Source organism: Pomacea canaliculata, linkage group LG8 (assembly GCF_003073045.1).
Source record: "Pomacea canaliculata isolate SZHN2017 linkage group LG8, ASM307304v1, whole genome shotgun sequence".
Taxonomy (NCBI): Eukaryota; Metazoa; Mollusca; class Gastropoda; order Architaenioglossa; family Ampullariidae; genus Pomacea; species Pomacea canaliculata.
The window spans coordinates 622,702-649,346 of record NC_037597.1 but is presented as its reverse complement, the minus strand read 5'-3'; the positions used below and the strand labels follow the sequence as shown (position 1 = coordinate 649,346).

Sequence of the window (26,645 nt, the reverse complement as noted above, 5' to 3'; positions counted from 1 at the left end):
CACCAACACAACGGGGGTGAGGGTTCAACTGAGGTCAACAGCAGGAATTAACGTTTTCAAAGTTCCTCCTTGGTCTAGGGCGTGCACTGGGAAGTGAGCAGGAAAGATCCCGTGGTTGCTACTAATGAAGTGGCAAGTCGACCAACACTGTTACTGAGGTCGATCTTGCTACTGGAGCTCCGGTGGATTTGAAGACATGGACCGTAGCTAGAGGCGACTGGTAGTGATGCGAGAGCTCTCACATACACACTTCGAGTCACACAGGTCCCGAGTGCACCACAGGGACACAACTAATACACAGTGTCAGACAGGCACACAGGTGCAACGACGCTCTCAAGACATTAAGAGCTCTGGTCGCCTGTAGATCCATGATTCAGGAGGTGACGTACTAGCGATACATACACGATGGCAGACGACCCCCTGTAGGTTACATCACCACTCACCACAGTGATGTAATATCACCCTGCTGGCTGTAGTTGGGGTGGGATGTTTTTTGCACACTCAAGTGTGCACCTGCAGTCGTGTCCAGTAACACGGTAACATACGTGGAAACCTATTCTTGTGGGGTGGGTGAGCAAAGGTTGGGTATAAACAGCAATGTTGAGACTAAAAAGCTGACCATTGTATAAATAGTTCCAAACACAAGCGAAACAGCAGATCTGTGAAGGATTGTGAAATCCCCGGGAACAGCTCATGGTTCTCTAGATGCGTTGGTGAACTTTAGTCGCATAGAACACCACAGCGGGAGGATTTCTATTGACGTCTATACGACACTAGGAGCTCACCCGGCGGTCGATTGCGACGCAGAAAAATTGGTGAGGTCGACTCGATGTACAACGATTCGAAGGGGCTGGGAGAGCATTTATGCAGAGACCTTGCATTGAGATCAGCTTGATAGCCTACGGAACTTCATAGCTATGTATCTGGACGTCTAGAGTAGGAGACTCAGGAGAACACTATCACAAAGGATGTGAAATGTGTGTGAAAGTGTGAATGGACTAAGGTACTGTGCCAGGATGCTCAAGGGAGAGGTCCTCCCTTGTCTAATGACGACCGCCACTTCCATTCACTTGCGAAAATCAGCTGACACGCAGGTCAAATAAAGAGTTGTGCTTTTGCTCTTCGCCTTTCGTAGTCTTAGTCTGATGTCTGCTCATGTGTGTCTGTAGCTGAGTTTGTACAGACTGTGTGAGAGAGAGAGTATTCTGTTCTTATCCATGAGTGTGGGAATTCGAACTGTTAACAATAGTATTTGCTGCATTTATCTTCTGTCAGCATTATGTCTTGTATCTGATTAATCTCGCAAATGGTTTATTGAATAATTCTTTCTGGAATGTTATCTACATTTTCTCCATAGGTTTCTCTTGTAAAAGCCTGGCACACCCCAGACACGTAACACCGGCTTCTCGAGAGAACAATCAAGTGATTAATCTGTAATGTAAATACTCAATACATCTAACCATATTAACATGATAGTGCGAAGATAAAGTATATGCACCAGAATTACAGTGAATACAAGACTCATACAGCTAATCAAGCTGACAGAACATCACATGTAAAGTATTGCACAAATAACAGATTAAACATCTATAAAAACCGCCAGCACACTTTCACTGTTTGTGTTGTAGGTATGACAGGTTACTGATGATCAGTTCGCTAATAACATTACTTGATTTGTGTGCTCTCCATCCCAGAATGTTCCTGGAGAAGAACGCAAACAGAGATGGGGATAGGCAGATGCCCTGTACACTGGTTACTGCGCTGTCTCTGCCCCTCCCACTGTACAGGTAGGCTGGAGGGTAGGTGTAGGGGAGGGTGACATGCAGTAGAATCACTTGTTGGGTTGTAGAACATTATTCAGCGCATGTGTACATCAGTCACTTAACATTCATCATCAATTAACCTCCTGAGAACTGTGGGCGGGTCGGGACATCGACATCCCAGTACCATAATATTCTTTTTTAAAAATAGATGCAGCAGCTTGGTTGATCTACGTGGGACTGAGTGCTTGATCATTCACCCCATTACACGTGTTCGTCGAGCGATCAGACGGCCTACCTGACAGTATATTCATTATTTAACTTCTTGCAGCTGCAACGGCAGCTGTTCCAATTCATTTATGTATTTCTTCTTCTGATCATTCTTTGCGTCCCTGAACTTTGGTGACAGAATACCATATATGTAAATCTGCTCGCTGTAACTGCTCTGAGAGCTTTGGTGAGCACCAGACCGGTGTACTGCCCCTCCAGCAAACTGCAACTATTAATATGTGGGCGCTATGTTAGGCTCAAACCACTGGCTTTTCTCTTGTCAGTCTTTCTTTGCCGAAAATGAGCGGACCTAGAGAAATGAAGGCTCGAATGTGATGTGAACAACTTAGGGACAACAGAACAATATATTATTGACAATAGACCATCATACAAAGACCCAAACGCTAGTGTTTTCCTATCAGCACCTACTGCACTGAGAGTTCCGCTGTACCTGGTAACTATAGCGGTATAAAAACTGGCTAGAGGCGAACACAAATTTTATGAGAGGAAGGCTGAGCCGTTGATTCAGGGAGAGCCACCCCGGTCCTTTCATCATTCAGCCCCTAGAAAAAAGTCTTCCTGACTTTGGCAGAATGTTTAAGGACCATTGGAGATCAAAAGTAGTGATGAGCTTATGTTCGTAAGTGAACCTGACAAGAGCAGTTTGAAGGTTTGGTCGCGAGACCATTTGTTTTATGCCCCCCTGTCCCCCTCAGCGACCATGATATGTGATCACGGTGATTACCTGGCACCGGAGACGAGGTGCTTGGTGCCATCGCCTGTCCCTGGTTGGTTGAGCACGGAGCGGGCAGCAAAACACGGTCGCTTGGTGCTGACTGTAAGCCGTGTGTTTTAGTGGCGTAATTCGTCTACCATAACATAGAGTGTCAGCCAGTCCGGCCTGGCTCCTGACTCGCAGACCCTAATGTTACACACTCTGCAGTGGCATCCGGGCGACCGCGCGATCACGGATAGAGAAGTAACATTGCGCTCACACACAAAGGGATGAACAACCCAACCTTGTCAAGGAATTCAGAGGAGCTGGAGACGGCGGAAGAGTGAGTCGGAACCACGCAAGCTCTCCATGCTTTAGACGAAGACTACTGCTACGACGAGAAGTGCCATGATTATCGCCACCACAACCCTAACAAAATGTTATACGACAGCGGCTGAAAATTGACCTCCTTATCTATTCCAGCAGTATATTACCAGCGAGCAGTGCACAAGCCCTGCTCATGCGAATAAATTCATGCCTTTTGGGTGTAGCACAGGTTGGTATCTCACAATAACAAGTTTTGGGTTTATAGTTCTTTTGGTGTTTTGGTATGATGTAGTTTGTGTTGGTTTTTTTAGGGGGGGGTGGCATTTCCTTGCTCGTGCAAGCTTTGGTGACAGGGTAAAGCCGTGCAGCCTCACCTGAATGTCGCTTATACCACTTTAGCTTCAGGAGAGCTGATGTCGCAAGCAAATTTTCTTGTTGATAAACAACCTGGCAAACAGCAATTCAAGTCGGGGGGCTTCGTCTGATCAAATTTACAAATTGTAGTGATCATCTTTGAAATACGTAATAGTGATTAAAGTAAAGAGCGAACAGACACTATACAAGAGACAACAACAAGATAACCCAGGTCAATGTCCAAGACAGTGTCCAGTCCTGCTTAGGTCAGTATTGTATTGTTGGAGGCTCTCCAACAATCTTACTTATCATTTTTTTATACAAATGTTTTTGGTAGAAAATTTTTACTTTTTTATATTTAACGAGTAGTGTGAATTTTATAACGTACGAACCTCCTCAATCTCATCATCATATCCTAACACAGCTAAAAGAGTTGACCACATCTGCATGAGTCATCAAGGGGAACCATAGATGTTTTAGGCCTGCAATATCAAGAGGTTAGTTTGTTATACATGTTAATGAAAATATAAAGCCTTAAAACATCAGTGCCTTTTCAATCGTCCGTTACCAGCTCTATCCCGAGTCAGACACGTTTACATAACGCTAGGTCAGCCTGTCAACTGCTGACTGAAGTCGCTTACATTGTATACATTATTTAATCTAACGGCAACTGATACTGCCACATGAGGGCCACAAGTTGTGAAGTGATGAGTAGTGATGTCCTGGGGGAGCACGGGGACATCTTCCAGAAGCGTCTTGTTGTCAAGTGTCCTGCGACCGCGACACTTCATCTTGCTTCATCTTTGTTTTTCCTAAGACAGACCTTTGGCTCCACGCCGATTAACTGGGAGTATAAACACATCTGCGGCGCTCACTATAGTGAAAAAGGCTTGTCCTTGAAATTCTCCGTGCTGCCACCAGGCACTTCTCTCGCTTTCATGCGACGGCCCCAGGTAAGAGCATTTGATGTACACACCGTGCATCGAGCATTCAGGCTCTCTAAAAATACACTCTGTGTTTTATAACGTGTTTTCCTGTAAACATTTGCAGCTAACAGCACAAACAGTCGGTCCACAAAGAAACACGACGTGACTTCTGCGGAAGGTCGTTAATGAAAGTTACAATTTGACTGATGTACGCTAGTAAACAATGACACAACAATGAACGACGGGGACATGGACCATAATGTTTGCCTCACTGTGTTTAGTCCTTGTTACTCGGTCGAGGAGCATAGGGCAGCAACAACTCGCCAGCGGGAAACCCGGTATAGGGCAGCCCCTCAAGTTGGACCCAGGGGTCCCACGACCTTGCCTCGCTCTCTACTGTTCTCTTTTCCAAGCCTGCTTCGGTCTCTCAACTCTCCACTTCCCTGGAGATTCCAGTCAAGTGCCTCGCCTGGCCATGGTGTTCAGCTGGTGTGTGCAGGGATGTGTCCTTATCCAGGCAGCCCTAAAGCGCAGGGTGTGTTTGCTATCCACCCCATTTTAGCGAAGGGTGTGTCCTATCCAGCAGCCCTATTTAAGCGAGGGTGAGTCCTATCCACCCATTAGCGCAGGTGTGTGTGCTATCCACCGCGCATCTCAGCGCAGGTTCTGCAGTCCTATCCACCCATTATGCGCAGGGTGTAGAGCTATCCACCTGTTCAGCCCATTTGCGCTTTTTGATGTCTTGGCTGAGTGGCATTCTGGTTGGTTTTTTTATATCACAGCTTGCTGACTGGAGATCTTTGTCAGGCCATCTTATTCCCAGGATTATTGGCGTAGGCATCGGTTGTAAAGGTCTGGAGCATTGTTGTTTGATGGTTGTTTGTCACTCTCCAGGTGTCAGAACCAACAGTAGGACGGCCTTCACATTTGGTTGAAGATGCGGGTCCTACTGCGGAAGGACAATAGCTCGGGAGGTTCCAGATGGGGCGTAGGCTGTTGAAAGCATGAACTGGCCTTGTTATGCATGGACTGCTCCAACCGGCCTTGTGACATGCTCCCCAGATACACGAAAGTTTGATGTTTTCCAGGATGTTCTCTGCTAGTTGGATTGGAGTCCTGCTTGTTGATTCTCATTATTCAGTCTCTTTCTGTTTGTGACTCTAAGCCAGTCTTCGTGCTTCTCTGGTAGCTTACACAGTTTGGTTTGTGCATGTTGTTGCCGATGAGATAGGAGACTAATATCATCTCCAAGAGTCCAGGTCCTTTAGTCTAGCTGTTTGGTGAAGGTTCAATGAAGATACCGTGTTGTTGTTCTTGCTCATAATCCAGTTTCTATGACCAGCAGAGGAGATTGTTGGTGATATTTGTGCAACCCTGTCTTACACCAGTCTTCATTACGAACGGTTTAGTGAGTTTGCCGTTGTGTGGACTAACTTGGTAGACGAGTCTTCGTTACAACCCTGGTAATGTTGGTGAGCTTAATAGTTAGACATGCTATAGTCGATCATCAGACACACTTACTCATACATACAGTAAAGATACAGACTCACCTACTCAATACAGTAAATACATCAGACACGCTACGCTCCATAGACACTGTTATATCCGGCTCATATTGTAGCCTACTACGTTTATACAGCCAGAGTACTCATACATCGAGCCATCCTTATTTGCAGTACACACAGTACGAAACTACATAGACACGCAGACAAACTCATACAAGCAAGTAAATAATAACACAATGCTTACTTTATTCTAGTTCTCAATTAATTACAGTCTTCACTATACTTCATGACTCTCTTAGTAAATACAGACACACCCCGTCTTCTCTCACAGCACTAGTAATACAGGGCACACTACGTAAATTACAAAGTACAATACAGAACGCACGGTACCACTAACAGTAATCAGACCCTCATCTTCCTTTCGATCATTTAGCAGTAAATAATACAGAAACTATCACCTACTCATACGCACACACCAGTAAATATGACACAATACCAGTCGTTACAGTAAATACGCCTTACGTGATTGATACACGCGTGACATATAACACTTCCATAGACCTTACTACCCTACTTTCTACTTGCCATAAGTAATAGAACACTGATCTACTCATACACACAGTTCTGGTCTTTCCAACATCATCCTATGTTGTCGATGAATACAGACTTACCTACTGATACACACAGTAAATATATACATGAGTCTCATGCTCACTTAGCCTCTCATAAGTAATAATTATCATGGCACTTCTATACACACTCACGTGTATACTACGTGCTTACACATAGCTGTTACTTGCATTAACACAAAGTATACGACACAAAATACTCATACACCCAAGGTAAAATACATGAGACTACAACCACACTTTTATACATCCCTAAGCACCACCACCTATGTATTACTAACCATGACTCCTTCATTGCCATTATTATTGATCATTCTCACCTATCATACCTTAGATTATCAACATGTTAAATACAGACTCACCTCTCATACACACTCTCTAGTAGATTATACGACTTTACACCTATGTCATACCGCATTACAGACTCGCTCGAAATATTAATTGCAGATACTCACCCTTATGTTGATGTCCTACGTTACAACCAGTAAAATACAACTCACCTTCTAATTTCTGTATACACCTGAAGGTAGTGGAATACGAGCCATCATCACAATTCCCTACACTATTTTTACCGATCCGTATAAACACTATAGACTCTATTCTTCCTAATCTGACAATTTTTGAGAATAAAAAGACCTGCCTACTCATACTACACCCGCCTGGGTTACTATCTAGGATCCTGCGCTCATATGATCACACGAAGTTAATTACGATCCCCTCATCCTCTCTCTCTACACAACATAAATACAGATCAGGACCTGCTTACCTCCACACTACTCATAACACACAGTGTCGGAAATATCTGAGAACACTGCCCTTACGACTCATTCACAACACGTGATAGGAATACAGAGTCATTCCTCTAAGTCTCATCCTTAACCACTTAAAAAACATACGTCACACTCCCTATACTCATACACACAGTGTTGAAATACAGAAATACATTAGGTCCATACTCATAGACACAACTCGCGTAAATAACAGATTCTCACTACTCACTATCATACACACAGTAATAATAAGACACCACAATCGCTGACCTCTATACAACTCTCACGTTAGATAAATACAGATCACCTACATACCATACAGGACGGCTCAACCTCCTCATTTTACACTCTACTCAATGAAAGTTAAAAAATACTAGGGTCATCACCTTTGCTTACTTTCTATTAAGTAAATGACAGACTACAGTACTGTATACAACGGTGTTTGATATTTACTACTCTCTATCTGCATATTACACAGTTCAATAATATCAGTACTCATCCCTTACCGTACCTCTCGGCTCAAGGTTCCGAACATCAGATCTGTGAATCTTTCACACAAACACCAACAGTAGTACTCCACACAGAATGGCAGACTCACAGTAAATACCCACTTTCACACCTAAAAACAGTCCATCAGCACACCAGTCCAGTATACAGACTCCCTACTCATACAGTATGTAATACACGAGAAGTCTCCTACAGCTACCAGCAATATGACTCACCTAACTACTTACTAGTGACTAATACAGATTTCCCTCACTACTTTCATACACGGACAGTGTCAAGTAGTCAAAGACTTCACAAATCACACAACATAATCTTAACAAGACAATATCATAAAGCACCCAGTGAATACAGCACTCAGCCTTAATCCAATACACGTGTTTAATTACTACTCATAAAATCAGTTAATCTACGCACTAGTATGCTTACACCGATCAGTACTACAGACACACAGACTCACACAACAGACACGTTCACACACATAAACGCACTTTCTCAGTAATACGACACCCAAGTCTGATTCTACTAACATCATACACACACAGTACTCATATCATTATACAAGGCTAAATAAAATACAGACTCTCCTACTTCTATAGCACACTCAGGCGACATACACACAGTATTTGGCACAGACTCACCTACTCATACACACAGTAAGTACAGACCACCTAAACCGACAGTACTTCAAAGACTCACCTACTCATACATCACAGTAAATACAGACAACCTAGGGTCATCAACACCACGTAACACGACACCCTCACCTACTTCATACACACAGTAAATAGCAGACTCACCTACTCATACAGTATATACAGACACACGGGTACAGACTCACCTACTCAGTAAATAGGCAACACACCTACTCATGACAACACATAAGGGCATCACAACGTAAAGTACAGACTGTCAATCACACAGGTGAATCAGGTTACTCACCTCTATACAGTACCCTAATAAGACTCATAGATCAGTAAATATCAATGACAGCCATTAGCCCCTACTCATACACACAGTAAACTACAGACTCACCTACTCACAACAGAGGCACCAGTAAAACTACAACACACCTATAATACCCTCAGTAAATACAAAGACATCACACAGTAAATACATACCTCAGACTCAGCCTACACAGGCTACATCACCTTAGTAAATAAGATACACTTCACTTACACAGACTCTAGATTCCGGTACTCATACACACAGTAAATAAACAGACTAACTCATACACACAGTACAATACAGACTCACATACTACATACACACACGTAAATACATCACTCAACCAGACACCCTACTCATACACACAGTTAAATACAGGACTCACACTACTCATACCAACAGTAAATACAGACTCTACACAGTAAACTACAGACTCACCTCTACTCATACAACAAGAACACAGACCCGTAAATACAGATCACCTACTCCATGACCACACTATACTCACCTACCTCAATACACAGTAAATACAGACTCACCTACTTCATCACTAAATTACAGTGACCAGCCTCAGAGTTACCTCAACACTCAATACACACAGTCATCCTACATACACGGGAGTCACATAGACTCACACTACAGACTCACTACACACAGTAATACAGACCTACTCATACACAAGAAATACAGACCTCACGTAATACAGACATCACACACCTACTCATACACAGTAAACTGTTCCATTCACACAAGTAAATACAGACACACCTACTCATACACACACGTAAATACAGACTCACCCTACTCATACACACAGTAAATACAGACTCACCTACTCAACACACAGTAAATACAGACTCACTACAACATACACATTACAGGAACTTCACCTACTCATACATTTTCACAGTTTAATACTCAGACCTACTCATACACACAGTAAAATACAGACACATCACCTATCTCATACAGCACAGTATACAGACTCATCCTACCATCACACACAGTATGACTCAGACCTACTCATACACAACAGTAAATAAGACTCACCTACTTGCAATACATGTAAATACACTCACCTACTCATACACACAGTAAATAATACAGACTCGACTACTCATACACAGACACTAAAATACACATTACTCATACACACACGCTCATACACAAGTAAATACAGACTCACCTACAACTCATTGTACCAACAGTTAAATACACAACAGTAAATACACTATAGACTTACCTACTCATACACACAGCTAATAAATACAGACCTCACCTACTCAGCTAGTAAATACTAGATCTCCTACTCATAACCAGTAGAATACAAATTAACACACTAAAATACTTACTCATTACACACAGTAAATACAGACACGTTATGCAACAGCTCATGGTCAGGACAAGATCATAGTGAAAGTCGTGTCCTAAAAATCCATCTTACGTTGACTTTCAGGTGGAATAGATCTCTCTCTCAAATTATAATACTTTCCCTTCACACACACAAAGACACAAACACAAAAAACCACACACAGAACACATACACCCCCTGCACAGATACTCGTACACATCTGTTAATTTCATTCTTTTAGTGTCCTATAACTCTCCTGTTTCCTGAAATATAAGATTACCACAATTTATTAGGAAACCATGAAATTTGAAAAAAAATACCCTTTTGATTACTATAAATATGCAACAATGTAACATTTCTCTTGTGTATAGCACACAATAACAGCCCTGTCTGCTACTCTGGATCAAAATTCTTTAACCTTAACTTTGAGAAAAGCCTTTTACAACTAACGATTGCACATAATTGGCCTGCAGATATTTCCAGCAATCATAGCAACAACTAGAACCGCACAAAGTATGCTGACAGCACCACAAGGATGCCACTAATCATTAACTGATGGCACTCGTTCTGAAAACATGAAAACACAAACTCAGCAATAATTTATGATGCATTTAAAAATACATCTTCATAAATAAGCATCCGTAAGTATATATGCTTGGGACATAATGTTTGCGTGCAATGATCAAGTACAAGTGTGCTGATTCTGCAACAGTTGGCACATGCCCATCTATGACACAGTAAATATATCACTTAACACCATTTTGTTAATAAGCAGCTAACACCAGCAACACATGGTGACCCTGTTGGTAGTAAACAATCTACATCTATCTATCTATTCCTCTTTGTGCATCAGGTTGCACATAAGGCCTCAACCCAGAGCTCCAAGCCACCGATGTCGATCGGCTGAAACCCGCTCTAGGTGACCCCATGTCAGCCTTTCCATTTCATCTCCCTTTCCACTGTTCTTCTCCAAGTTTCCTTTGGGCGGCCTCGTTTTCTTCGGCCGTCTGGAGTCCATCGTAGGGTGCGACTCTGGAAAGGTCTGCTGTCTGCTGGCGGAGCACCAATGTCCCAAATCCATCGACCAACGCCCTTCTGTTGACCTGCGTGGTGATGGACTCGTTTCAGTTCTTCGGTGGAGTTCTTCGTTGTGATGGTGTTTGGCCAAAAGATGTTAAGTATTGCGCCTGAGGCATCTGTTTTGGAAGACGTCAAGCTTGTTACTGATGGTTTTGGTCATCTCTTCCAAGATTCTGATCCGTAAAGGAGGGTGCTGATCACATTTGACTTGAAGATTCTCAGCTTGATCTTCTGGCTGATTTTTTTTGCCTTCCATGTGCTCCTGAGTGAGGCAAAACAAGGCCTGACTGGCTTTCGCCCAGTCGGGCTCGATCTCCACCTCTCGCATCCCTCAGAGTGTTTGACATTTCTGGACGCCAAGATAAGTGAACTGTCAACTTCCAATCTCAGGTCTCTTCTCCATTTAAGTTTGATGCCGCTGTCTTGGACATCTGGCGTTCGACTCTCTTACTGTCCAGATCCATTTGCTTTGTGCTGACCTTCAAGCAAGGTTTCCAGCTGTTTCTGAGAAGGCCTTTGTTTTTTCTGCATGTCTTGGCGTGGCGCGCTGTGACAGCAGGCAATGCTCAGCAAAAGTCCAAAGTCTTCCAGTGCTGTTGTTGCTGTTATAGTCATGGTCATCTGAGCCCTCTCCTCTCGCTTGTCGGTGGAAGTCTCTCAATGATCCAGTCCATGGCCAGGATGAAAGGAACGGCCGACAGAGACATGCAGCCCTGCTGTCACCTCGCCGGTACCACGGATAGGACTACTGAGTTACTTTTGACCGTTGAAGGGGTCTGTGAGCTCCGTGTCACAGACAACCTGGGAATTTCATTCGGAAATCGCACAACACACCTGTACAGCATTGCAACTTGACCTGAACAAGTTTTGCAGGGACTGATCCGTAATGCCTCAGGATCTTCCATAAGGACTCGCAGGTGGATGCTGTCAAAAGCCTTCTCGCATGGTGTCATGCGATGAAAAAATTTGCCGTGATGTGTAGCACGTTTCTTTACAGCGGTGTGTTCCATTCGTTGCTCTGCTCCAGATCTGTCGCAGAACATGAAGATGTGTTCGGAGCAGGATAGTGCCCAGTAAGGCGAAATCCTGCTTGCTGTGTCGAGGTCTTTCTCAACAGAGTTGCCGTCAGTCTTGACAAAGCATCATTGCTGAAGACCTTGCTGGTGAGGGAAAGAAGTGTTATGAATGTCCCTCCAATTATTGCAGTCTCCAAGAATCTCCTTTCTTGGGTAACTTGAAAGATGAGCCCCTGTTCTTCACCGCAACAGGGACCTGCCCTGCGATTCCCTAAATTTGCCTGAAGATTTCAGTCAGACTTGGGAGGGCTGTCACATTCACGTCTGCTTTCAACATCTCTGCTGTTATTCCATCTGCCCTGGTGCTTTGGGCACGCTCTTCATTGTCGTTGACTGCTGCTAGTCACTTCTTCCAGCTTGGTTCTTGGGTCTGTGCAGATGTCAAGGTCTATAGCTGCTGCTGGCTGGATGTCTGCAAGCTGAGGGGGATCTGGTCTGTTCAGAACCGACTCAAAATGTATTCCTCCATCAGCGCTGTAGTTTTCCTGCCTCTCCCTCGACGACATTAGCGTATCACTGTCCTTTCAGGCAATCACTGTTCATTAAACCCGTTGTTTAGCTGTTTGTTTTTATCTGTACAGTGTCTTCAGGTATTTTTACTTGCTGCATTTTCTGCTTCATCCTGCAGTTTCTCTATGTGATATCTTTTTGTCGGTTCTTGGGTCATGGAGTCCTATTCTGGGTTACCTCTTTGTTCAGAGTTTGTTGCATATCTTTGTCTGTGTTGTTCCTTCAGGCGTTCAGATCTGGTGCTGTTTGATTCTTTGTTTGGCACTGACTTTCTCTTCTTTCTATCTTCTTCCATGTCTCTTCTCTGATCCACTGTTCTTGTCTTTTTCCGTTGGAAGCCCTGCAGTATTTTCTCTCATGATTCCTGTAGACTCGATTACCAGAAGTCGTCTAAGGTCATCTCTTGTTGGTACTCTACTTAGTGCCTGGAACCTCCGTTCTTAACTTCCATAGCAAAGGCCTTTCGGTGGCTGGATCTTTCAGTTTGTCCAGAGTCCCACTCTCTGCTGACGTGCCTGATTGTTTTCCTCGTGATCGACGCAGCTTCAGAGAACTGTGGCTATACAAGAGTGTGGTCACTGGCAATGTCTGCTCCTCTGTAGGCTCTAACATCTCTGAAGTGAGCTCCTCCATTTTCGGTTGATGATGACATGGTCTATCTGGTTCTTTGTGATCCCATCTGGTGATGTCCATGTTGCCTTGTGGATGTCTTTGTGTGGGAAGAGTGTGCCTCCAATCAGTAGGTTTGTTTTCTTCACAAAAGTCATGCCAGTCTCTCTCGTTGTCATTGATGTTCTAAGATTCCATGTTTGCCCATGACATGGCTCCCTGCAGGTGTTGTCACTTCCCACCTTGGCATTGAGATCGCCGATGATGAGCACATGTCGTGGGCTGGAACGCTTTCTGAGGCTGCCTGGAGCTTGATCGTAAAAAGCATCCTTGTCTTCTGCTCAGAGTCATTTGTTGGTGCATAGCAGGCTAGCGACTGTCAGCTTGGTGTACTTTGGAATGGAACTCTTGCTCTCAAAAGCCTGGGCTCCATAAGGCTTCCATTCCAGCAGTGCCTTTTCCGTTTTCTTGTTGAGGAGTAGAGCTACTCCTTCAGAGTGCTGAGCGTCTGATCTTCCTGAGAACAAGATGGTATGTCCTGACGCTAGTCTCCTCTTTCCCGTGCCGGTCCATCTGACCTCACTGACTCCCAGGATGTCCAAGTTGTAGTTGTCAAACTCCTTGACTAATTGGAGCATCCTGCCAGTCTGGTACAAGGTCTGGACGTTCCAGCACCCCAACCCTCATTCTTCTGCCTCGGCTTCAGTAAATCCGCTGTCGGGGGCGCCAGCTCCTTTCGGGTTTGGCTGTCGTCCGTCTTAGTCCAGTTCCTGGTGTGCTTTCATTACCTTCGCCATCTGTGACGAGTTCTCTGGTTTTAGTTTCTGTAACTGGATTTTTTTTACATGGTGGGGTTGTTAGCCCTACCACAACCTATTTTACCTCTAGGTGAGGTGTTCCACCTTAGTCGCCTCATTTACGACATGCCTGGCTGGATGGCAGGGACCCTATTCTTGCAATGCTTGCTAGGCAAGCATACCCCGGGGTCCCACAGGGGGGTAGTAAACAATAATACCATTAAATGACCAACAAAAGTATTCATCAGATTTTTAACAAATGCAAGCAGACCACGTTTCATATCCGTCAAGCAGGATCAGAACTACGAGGAACTTGTAAAGATTGCAGTTTGTAGTGAACCTAACGTTATGGCTGCACCAGACTGTCCAGCCTCGCCATTGCCGCTATTACTGTCGCAACCCTGATGTGGATATCCTGCATGGAGTAGCCGTCTTTGGAGAGGGTGGTTCCCAACAGGCTGGTTCTAACTACAGGCGAACTAGGCAGTCGTCTAGGCCTCTAGGTGGCGCAGTCAACGGAGAGGGGCGCCAAAAATGGCCTGCTGTTTATATATATATATAAGATGAAATGTTAGGAGAAATATCGTTTTTTATAGAATGACATCTAACATGACACCTTTCCTTGTTTGTACGTTGACACACCATGGGAGTTTCTTAGTACATGTATTAACAGGAAAACCACATTACTCCAGGGTACATTGACAGTGACCAGCTCACATCGGGGAAGTAGGGGCGGAGGGGCGGGGGCGAGCCGCTCGGCTTTGGTGGACGGGGAGGGGTGGTGGCGCATTGTCACAGAAGGGGAAGGAGGTAAAAATGGCCTGCTCCTTCGTTTTTTTAAGCGACGAAAAACGTTAGGGAAAATATCATTTACATAGAATGGCATCTCGCAGGAACCGTCTCTTCGGCTTGACTTTCACACGTACATGCATTGCAGGGAAAGCTCCATTGTTGGACAGTGCACGAGGGAATAAAGGTGGGGAGAAGGGGCGGCGCCCTCGATGGTGGATGGAGAGACAGGGGGCTGGATGGGAGGACCACATGCCAGGCTCACCTTTATATCCTCTAGCCAGGATGCCAACCTACGGCCCGCGGGCCATATCCGGCCCGCGAAACTTCTGATCACAGTGCAGGGGAATCGGCACGTTAGCAATAAAAAAAAATCTAAAAAAAAAAAAACCCAAATAAAGGGAAGAAGAAGTATTTATCCCTATGTAGGGGCGTGCTTCTCAATCTTTTTTTCGACAGACGAACATTTCGATTTCAATGCTCCGACTTGGTGTCTCTGCGATGCAGCACGGACAGGATTCAGAAGTTGGTGATAGTCGAGAAACAACTTGAAATATCCCACTAATTACTACATGAATAATGGTAAGTACACTCGCTGTTTCTAATGAAAAATGGTATTCTCCTGCTCTGGATTTTTTTTCTTCTTTTTGTATTTTTGCGGTTTGAAGCGGCCCGTGACACGCATGTCGGAAATGTGTTTGGTCTGCAGGCCGAAAAAGGTTTGGGATCTACCTGCTACTATGCCTAAGTCGAGCGGAAGAGTTCCACTTTTGCATAGGACACACTGCAGCTGAGTTAGCGGTTAAAACCCGCTCGCTAAACGGACGTCGCATGTTTTCTTTAGGTTATGACAACTGTTTTATGCTCACTATTTTTCACCTTACGACTTTGAACCCGAGGGATTCTTAGCTAATGTCACGTTATCGCGTTCTTGATTAATAAGACACTGAATCCTTTAACAAACAAATATCGAGTAGAGTCAGTTGAAATTAAATATACATTTTTTCTTATCGAAAATTCAGATCAGTTTATAATTCACTGTCACTGTCTCGTAGTTCAGTGCTGTGTACAGCATGCTGACTATTGGCGAGTAAAGAGGGAGATTTGATTACCCCTATAGTGTGGTAGGAAAACCATTTCTCTGCTTCCAATGCATCAAAGGTGTAGCCGGTGCGCGGGTGTGTTACTTGATTGTTGTCGGTTTAAGATGAGAAAGAGTGAAGATTAGAAAGATTGATAAGTGGGTGGCTTAGTGAAAGAAGGGCAGGGATAAATCCATCCACTGAAAAGGAAGTCAGATCATATTTAGCAGGGGACTGGACAAGGAAGAGCAGGAAAACAGGTAGTTTTTTAACCTTAAACTTAAAAGCCACAGGACGTTGTTTAAAACATGACTTTTTCTGAGGCGGCTGAGACTCTTGTGAGAATGTTGAAGCTTTCTATCTGATTTTGCTTTGTATTAGTCTGTTCACGCACTTGGAGATAATATGTATCTTGAAAAGTTGTTACTGTTACATGTCTTTCAGATGATTTTTGTACTGAACTGTACGATAAGATTATACTAGCTATTTAAAATTGGACTTTGCCCTCAAGAATATCTGTGAGCTGAGTTGAGTTATTCTGTAAAATGATATATATAAGCACATCGTGTGGACTAGCTTGTGCGAAAAAAATTATATAGCTCGTCGATACGACTAGCCTCGGTGTCCTGAGAAAAGTGAACAAATCAAGATGTCAACAGTGAATCTCACGCTGGACCTTCTCGACAAAAGTCTGGTCGTATCTGCTAGTTCAGCGCCTGGATATGTTCTCGTCTTGGCCTTACCTGATGTGAAAGTGCCTATGTGCAGAAGACTTGATTCCCCGATGTTTATAGCCCTAACAAGGATTCGTGCTTGCCTTTGATTGCAGTCCGCTAGGAAGATTATTAGATGAAAGCATTGCGGTTGCCCATATATTTGATCATGCACCTCAACTTGTGCGCATGAGGCCCTGCTATCTTTGGTCTAAGTCGCGCTTCAATTTTCGAGGGATATCTGCAAAGTCTAAGCACGGTGATGCGTGCATAGACAGCCGCAATGCGCATTACGAGTTATCAAGCATGGTAGAATGAGTTACGCATATCCTCGCCGCCTTACTCAGTATCCTATATATAATTGATTCTATGCGGTACTCTGCTTACCACATAAAGTAATCAGCGTCTGTGTTTGCTGTGTTTCCAAAAATCCAGGTAGGAAAAAAGTTTTCAGCGTAAGTGGATATGTATTCTTCCACCTCAGTCTGTACAAATATGATAATTAGCATCACAACATTGGCAGCCCCTTATGGTAATGAAATATGATGAGTCATGACATGCTGATGATCGATAACATATTACTTGATAATGATGTAGAGACTTGATAAGACATGTTTTTTTTAATAATATTTTTTTTTTTTTTTTTTTTCATCATTTTTAATTTACATGAATATAATTAGTATGCGTGTAAAAAGGATTGGCTGGTTGTCTTGTAACTGAATTTTTGTTTTGTAACTTTATCCACTGACAAAGGGAGAGAGAATACGATGTTTATGAATGCATGTAAACATTGGAGAGAAGCACAGTACCATACAATATGTTGTACCTGTAAGCTTTATTCACTGACAAAGAGAGTGAAAGACACATTACAGTGTCTATGTATGCATGTAATGTGGAGAGAGAGAGATGTACACACCGTACGCTGTACCTGTAAATTGTGGCTAGGAGGATTGAACTCATCAAAACAGCTTAGCCATGTGTGCTCCTCATTACCCCACAACTCAACTGCTAGAGAAAAAACGGATCTGGACATAAGCAAGGTACAGAAAAGACATAATTACCATGATTATATCTTACAATCCCCAGAGTGCCGGATGCACGCTCGCAACCGCTCAAACAGCCGGCACAGCCACACGACCACTCACTCAGCCAGGATGGATGACACAACGTTCCTAACGAACCACTAATGAGCGAAGACCACAACAAAGACGAAATGAGCAGTACAAATAACAAATAATACAGAAAATATAGTAAACTAAAAAAAAACCCAACTATACAAATACATTCCCAAAAGAAATACAAAGAACCACCCGACGCCCAAAAAACAAAAACACCCGCACACACTGCGATACAGTTCTGACAGAGCGATCTGGGTATCGCCACTGAGGCCATTAAGCCTGGCGTTAGAATTAGAAGGAAAGTTTGCACTTTGTCTGTCTGCACTGTTTCCTTCACTCTCTGTGGCCTTGCGCGATGCTCCCGCGCTGAGCCGCACTCCAACTGTCCGGCACACAAAGCGACCCTCTGGTCCGCCGTCTGCACGCTCCACACATCACACGATGTAGGAGAGGGAAGGATAGGTGGATGAGAAGAAGAAAAACGACGGACTTCACACACAAAAAAGAGTAGACGAAAACGTACTATATATAATAGATGAATGATGATGTCCGCTCGCCAGAGACCCACCCGGCCTCACACCGTCCCTTTGTGGTCACTACTGGCCACCTTTAAGCCGACTGTGTGCAGTTTCCACTCAATGTCTGAAATACAATAGAATGTCTGAGAGAGATGCAAGCTCTGGGGCTTATTTTGCACTATTGTCTCTCAGCTGAAACCAATGGCCAGCGCCCACACATCACCCCACGCTTTGCGCCATGGATTTTTTGCAATTCAAAGATATCTATAATGAATAGTTTCTTTTTGCTGGGTGAAAGAGCACTGACATGGTTCCTTATTTTTTCCAAGTAAAATACTAAAAGTGGTGTTCTTGAATCAAATCTTGTGTTGGGGAGCCTCCCGTTTACAATAAGGACAGGTAGATAAGTACTGGAGAAAACAATGACCAAAAAATACTGAAAATGAAAGAAATAGATGAATGATAAAATTATAAAAATCCTATGATGAATAATTGAAAGTTATAAATAGATGAATGAGAAAAATAAGATTTCTTTTTCATTTCATTCCCAGGATGTTGACAATATTATGTCAATCAGAAACCTACCTGTTGAACTCCAGCCATGTAGCAAAGATTTGCCATCTGCTGGGTACAAGTTGAGATCATATTATAGCTTTCCAATTTTGAACCGATATTGTGACACTTGAAAGTCTGGTACTTAGCATCTCCATGTGATGGGTTTTATAAGGGATCCGCCTCATGGTCTTAGAATCAGCAGTATCTGAGGCAAAATTACACATTCTCCAATAACAAATCACTGAAACTTCTTGCATTGGTTACCCATCCCCTCTCACATCCAGTACCAAACTGTCCATGCTGTGTTCTTTGCTGCTCCTGAGTATTCTTGAATTTTTTTGCTCTCCATAGGTCCCGCAGCCCTCTTAGCATTCTACGTTGACGACATCTTCCTATTCCTTTCACCAGAACACACAGTCAGGATTTTTGACCTGAGCGCAATGGAACTCTCTCCTTCCAATATCTGCCACCTACCTCACTATTGAATCTTTTAAATGTGGCGGCCACTGAAAACACTCTCTTCTTGGTAACAATCCATTACTCCTAACAACCTTTCCCACATGCTAGTCCTTTCCACACCCTCCCCTCTTTTCCACTATTTCTACTTCCCTACTTGTCTCCTTTTGCAAAAATCAATTTGATACTCTCAGTCCTTGTTGTTTGGTTCCTCTTTACATTTTATATTTGTCTTTATTCGTCATCAGTACTGTTATTTTTCTGTTGTTTATTGTTGATTTGTTTGTCTTAATCTGCCTTCGTATGTTGTCCATGTCTCCTTCTTCTTAAGCGCTAGCAAGCATGCTCCTTATGAGTGTGAGTTAGCACTATACAAATTTTGCGTTTATTTATTTGTTATCTAAACTACAATTACTCAAAGAACATTTATGCTTCATATTTTTTTGCGCAATTGGTGAGGTTGATCCTGAATCATGTTACCCGATAATTGTCCTCTAATACCCTTTTTTGCTTGTAATTCTGATATGCTGCATTACATTACAATCTTCCTGAAAAATGCTGCTAACAAAGTTTCAAATGTCTGACTAGTTGGCTTGGTTGGTGCTCAACAGCGCTATTATGCCTCAAAGCTTGTAATGTCTGATTAAAAGCATCATATCAAGGTCTTGTAGTTTAATTATTACACAGCATATCATTACACACAAACACATAGTTAACTAAGTTTTTCTTTTCACAGTTACATATGCAGTGGACTCTAGATAAAATGATGGGCCAATCTGCTTAAAAATTCATTCAAAGAGTGTATAAAATTAAATTACAAAAGTACACTTATAGAATATTAGCAATCTGTAAAATTTCAAGTTAAAAGAGAAATAATCCCCTTAGGTATGAATTTGAGTCCACACAATTGTTTTGGGTTAATTTTGGTTATTAGATCTGTATTCTTTGCATCACGCTCTTTGTGATTTGTTAAATTGTTACTCATGATGAGGTTTTCTCAGAAACTTTACAGACTTCACCTGCAAATGGCATGTAGATTACGACGGATTCCAGAATGAAAGGAATGAATGCATCAAAGTGCTCTCCTCGCTAAATGCGATATCAACTGTGTTCTGGCTCTGCAATCAAAAGCAATTAATCAAAATACACTGAAAATAATGGCCTTTTCCATATGGCTAGCCCTGATCCATAAAGTATAGCATATTATTCTCTCTGCCTTGGCTCTCTAAATTTAAGAAACATTGCTTCAAAATAGCAGTGCAGTTTATTAGAGGCTTTTTGCATCCGACACCCCATCCCTACAAACAACACACAACAGGGAAAAGATGCAAGACAATGCATAGTTCACGAGATTATAGATCTAAAGCCACTACGCATAATACTACTGAGAAAGGTAGTAGGTCCTCTGTACTCTTCTCTTCAGGATCATTGGAGCTAGCCTGATTTTAGCAAACTTGCCATCAAAATACGATTAAATCCACACCCGCTAGTCCCCGCAACAAAGTTTCTGCTGATGACTCTTACATACTCCTCCCAGCTTGGATTAGCCATACAATGGCTATATATCAAAACGCCTCGAACAGGACCTTGTAAATGTATTCTTCATAGCCTGCCTAATTTTGCCTTCAGACATCTGTGAGATTGATTTCAAGCAAGTGAAACAGCTTTTCTCAAGGAAAAAATTCCTAGCATGCTCGCCCATATGAAAACAAAACAAGAACTTTTGGGGACAGATTTTTCTATAACCTAAGCCTTCATTAGGAGATTCATCAAAAGGTTAAGAGAAATTGTTATGTGTGATACACGAGCTGGAGGTGCATCATTCCTTGAACGACATACATCCATTTCAAGGCTGTACAAAGTCCAGGATACAAGATAATGCAATGCTCTTTAAGTCTTTTTCTGTCGTGAATGTTATGGTAGAAGTGTAGTCTCGGTAGGTACTTTTCTTATTTGAGAAGTACATCTAAGTAGCCAAAAGTTGTACCCCAAAAAGTCCAGAAACAGACAAAAAACTACAGCACAAGCATTGTGACATGGATGTTTCATTTTTATTTTCATGTTATTCCCTAGATTTGTTCCACCTATCCTTGATATCCTGTACCTGAACATGACAACCCTTATGAACATTTGCAATATGCATATTTTTACATTGCTTTCATGAATACCATTTCTTACTAGAACATGCAGGTGGCGGTTATATTTTCTAAAGCTGGACTTCATTTGATGGGCGGTCGAGGTTTTGTGGAGGATTTCAATTATTCATGCAAGTGTGTGATTAAAGGTTAGGTGCCAAAAGGTTATTCATAAAAGCAAGATATATTTCCACTATATTATGATAGGTATGTCGATTGAATCTGATCGATTCTCTTTACTCGAAAACGTCAGTAGTAGTTTATTAACCGTTCTAAGCCTGGACCTATTTCATGCATTTAAGTCGTTCCTCTTTTTCCGTCTTTTCCTTGCCATGTGTATGCCTAAGACTGGTCTGTATTGTTAATCAAAATTCCATAGAAAAGATCTACAACTTTCTGGAAAAACTCCGCTTTACCTGTTTTTTGACTTTCTGATAGCAATTACTAGCAGTTACTTTCCACCTCAGTAACTCTTACGCAGTCGATAAACGCATTGCAATTTACAGATACTTCTTAGAAGTGCTGCATTCTGTTTTCGACATCGCACATGAAACCATTACTCTTGACATTACCACAATATGCAGTAAAGTCATGGTCTTATTATTCAACATTTAAAAAAAGCTACTCCAAGGGCATGGCTAATGAAAATTACTACATGACCTTAATATGATTAGGTAATCTTGAAATAATGCCCGTCCATCACCAACCCCAGCGTTTCCGCGCATGACTTTCTCGTGTGCTAGCAGCAGTTACCGCAACCTCTACATCTAGATACGCTGACGTAATCCGAGCTGCCATCAGAAGGGCCGTGCTTAGAGAAGCAGGCAGACGAGGCATCCCGCCTAGGGCCCCGCACATTTCATTAATAAACACCGTGCGATCGTGTGTCAAGGGCCCTGGACTGGCAGGACGCTTGAGGTTGTTGGGGAGTGTTTGATGCAACATACCGCTATGCCACGGGCCCCGCGGGGGGTTAGAACGGGCCTGGCTGCCATCATAGGTATCCATAAAGTAAAAAATTATCGTATTTTTTTAAACTTTGATATTACCGTGACATTACAGTGCGTTCAACAGTCAAACAGAAGTGTCTGTGGAGTGTGGTGCACGAAACCATACAATCTGGAATAAACATCTGAAGATTATACAATTCCCAAACGTACGATTCTCAAATGTTGAGAAGTAGTCGCAAATAATTAATTCGCATAAATTGTGTGAGCAGGCGCATGCCGTCATGGTGGAGGCGTCGAAGTAATAATTGTAAGTTTCCGCTTTTTGTGGTTTGTGTTTTTCGTTATGTTTTAAATGATGATTAGTTTTTTTAATAAGCATATCCTTCTTCAAATTTCTGTGTTAGCGGTATTTCGTAGACTCAGAGATGTATAGAGATGCTTATCTGCTGACTTATCTGATATGATATGCTTGTGTTCCCTACGTCTGGGACGATTTATTAGTACTCGACGCTGCATTTAAGTCGGTGCAATAATCATCCATTTATACTTATTTTTAGAAGCAAAATTTTACTTAAAAGTACTTTGGACATTACACCTTCATTCATAGATTTGTTAGTACAGTGCACAAACTGTGAAGACTAGCTGTATGCCCAGACTATGAAACATAGTGTAGATGTGTACTGTGTAATAGGTATTTTCCTCGGGAAATGACGTATATACGAAAATATTTTTCACATTTTAAGCACGATACTTATGCGATGGTTCGTGTCATTGCTGATCAGATTATATGCTATCAGCAATCAGCACATTAAGTCAAGCGAGTGAGCAAATGTCCTTGAACTCCGATGTGCATAAAAATTCCAGCTTTGTAAAAGAACTCGTTATCTCGTCACTGATACAACTCAACTCAAGCACTTAATTTCCGTAAATCCGCCCTTCTGTTTCCAGTATCAGCATAGCGCGTGCCCTCGAGAAATACAGTTGTTACCCCCTTCATATGCTCTCTGCCTGTTGCCCTTCTCTCCGTGTGTCCCTCACTCAACATTTGTATTGGACAGATGGTGGTGAGATAACGAGTTAGGTACCGTACGATTGCGTCAAAAGATGAAATGTACATTGATTTTAAGAGACTTTTCCAAATCTTTGAAAGCTGACAAACAGTTGAATGAATGCCTTAACACTATTATCATAGTGGATCTGCACTGCTTCTCTTCTGATAGTTTGTGGGCTCATTTTGGATTTTCAAATAAGCCTTCTGCAGACAACCCAATGAACAGCCAGAGGAACTCCACCAACAACAAAAATTATTAGATCCGTTGTATGACTGGACTTGTGTGGACAGGAACATTTGCAGCCCAGATATCTTTTTTATATTATATATTTATTTATTTATAATGAACATAAATGTAACTTTATAGAGGTTGGGTTGATAAGCCAAAAATACTGAGTTTGGTACAGATGCATGACTGAAGGGTATATAAACATATGTAAACAAAGGATAAACATGCTCTCACACTTTCCTTCACATACATTCTCTGTTCTCTTTTTTTTTAAACCCTCAAGGAGTACTGTACATATTAACAACACACTTTCATCCCAATATACAATATCACACTTACACCTGCCCACCCACTCATGTTGGCATTAGAAGCAGAGGTGAGGGTAGGAGGACATATCAAAATTAGTGTTTAAACTGATATAAGGTATCAGCCCATTGAAAAGAGGGGAGTGGATCTAAGTAGACTAAAGAAAAAGGAAAGGTACCTAAAGTTGTATGCCATTACTGAACTGCCTGTAGTGAGCCAGGTGATAGGGATATTAGGTTTTTGTGTGGTTTAAACTTGAGCCAGGTTCTTGCTAAAGTTGTACCTGACTTTCCTAATATTGTACTTGTGTGCAGGAGACAATATCTGTCTCTGTCCTACATAAGGCTCTTGAAATTGTGCCCTTGAAATGCATTTATTCCCTGATTTTCAATAGAGAATGTAAGCCAGTGGGTAAACAACTGTGTATAAAACTATCCAAGAAGACTAATGTGAGTAATTGCTGGATGGGCAGTTCACTGTCACCTCTATATGCCTTTATATATGTATATATGTGCAGATTCGTTTCATCCTTATCCAGAACCGTGCTGGCAAGACACGTCTTGCCAAGTGGTACATGCACTTTGACGATGAGGAGAAGCAAAAGTTGATTGAGGAAGTGCATGCTGTGGTTACTGTGCGCGATGCCAAGCATACAAACTTTGTAGAGGTACAGTATTGCATCAAGCAAATGTTAGCAATACAATTCTAAAGACTTGCATTTTCTAGATATTTTACCTAATTAAATATCACCATTTTTCAGTTGGTGCCATAATATGCATCTAGTCCAGTTTGAAATTAGACTTTCTTTGTAAAAGAGAAGTAAGATCATATTTTTATTTTTTAAACTTTAAAATAGGAACTTTAAGTTTTGTTTATTTTGGGCATTTTCCTTATATCATTGTTTTGTTTTGTGTAAGTTATTACTTGAGTATACGGTATCACTTGTGAAACATCTGCAATCAACAAATTTTTTAATTGATTCATTTATTGTATTATAACAGATTATTTGACCTAGAGATTTTTTAACAGAATGTCTCCTTCCCCTTGTGAGCTTCGTTTTAATTTGACATAATTATTACATTTTTATACAACAAGAACTGTATTACAGATATTTTTTATTTCGACTAGAGTCTGCTTAGATCACTTAACATTTCACAAATTATTGTTTGCAGTTCCGGAACTTTAAAATTGTGTATCGCCGTTATGCTGGCTTGTACTTTTGTATCTGCGTTGATGTAAGTGACAACAACTTGGCATACCTGGAGGCCATTCATAATTTTGTGGAGGTTCTGAATGAATTTTTCCATAATGTGTGTGAGCTTGATCTTGTCTTCAATTTTTACAAGGTAACTATATTTTCAGCAAAACCAGCTTCTGTAAGACATTCACTTTTCCAAACCTTATGTAATTTAGCCGGATACTTCCAAACTGTTGTATTGAGAACTAGCATGGTACTTCCAAAGTTTATATAGTTAGGACTAGTCGATTACTTCCAAACTTTATTTAGTTAAGACTAAAGACTTCCAGAACTCCACCTTTATCTGTAGCTATCCTCCTTTGCATTAAACAAAAAGGCCCAGTCAGTTATAAAATGGTCATCATGACCAGACTTGCCTAGTAACAGTGCACTGTTGCATCTGTTAGTATGTTAGTTCACCTTGCTACTAAGCGTAAGTGTTATACCCATTTTTTTTTTTCATTCAGGTGTACAGCGTTGTGGATGAAATGTTCCTGGCAGGAGAAATACGAGAAACAAGTCAGACAAAGGTGTTAAAACAGCTCTTGATGTTGTCATCATTAGAATGAAAATAGACTTACACTTATAGGTTCTTGTTATCATTAGTCATTTGGAGTTGCTGTGGAAGAGTTAGTCTATTGCTGTCAATTTTCAGTTTTGCAAACCATTCCAGCCATGTGAAATCAGGATGCAGTAGTGTGATGATGGTACGGCTTAAAAATCTTTAGCAAGCCAAAATAGAAATGTCTAGATGGATTTTTTTTTAGAATTTTGAATGACTGCTGTAAAATTGTGCAATAAAATCATATTATCATTTGCAGCAGAAAGTGGCATATTCCAAATGTTCCATTTGTACAGATGTAGGAAAGATAAGGTACAGTTCAGTGGTTTGGACCCCCCCCATTTTAAAATCAGGAATTGAGATTCATTGCAGCAGTTGGTAAAATAAATGATGGTTGTGGACTATTTTACTCATTGCTTTTAGTTTAAAAAAAGCCAGGTGGGTTGCATGACTTCGTTCTTTGTTATAACTTGTGTTTAATGCAGTGGTTCTCAACCTGTGGGGCGCGACCCCCTGGGGGGTCGCGACGTGCCTACAAGGGGGTCGCGAAGGTAGTCATTTTTTTAAAAAGTTTCTTATACCGGTATTAGTGAAATTAGCTTAGATTGTGTAACCGAGTGGTGAGGGTCTCAAACTCCAAATCTTTTCTCCCTATTCAAGTACACTGTCTCGGCAATGCAGTGACTTCTCACTTCTAAAACTTAAAACAACAATCCCCCTCTCAACAATTAAGCTCCAATCTCCCTCCTCTCGCCTTTTGCCCTCTCTCTCCCAATCTCTCATCGCGGACTCCCCTCTCCTCTCCAGCAATGA

At 42.0% G+C, this 26,645-nt stretch overlaps 1 protein-coding gene across 1 annotated transcript in view; it reads left to right on the top strand.

Annotated features, from left to right (window-relative positions):
- The window catches only part of LOC112570248 (AP-2 complex subunit sigma), a 30,848-nt gene extending 4,607 nt beyond the window's left edge, over window positions 1–26,241 (top strand). The window contains exons 2-4 of the mRNA XM_025248616.1: window positions 24,551–24,700; window positions 25,206–25,379; window positions 25,738–26,241. Of these exons, the coding sequence (XP_025104401.1) occupies window positions 24,551–24,700; window positions 25,206–25,379; window positions 25,738–25,839 (426 nt within the window). The 3' untranslated portion in view covers window positions 25,840–26,241. The remainder of the gene's footprint in view (window positions 1–24,550; window positions 24,701–25,205; window positions 25,380–25,737) is intronic.
- Window positions 26,242–26,645: the final 404 nt, after the last annotated feature.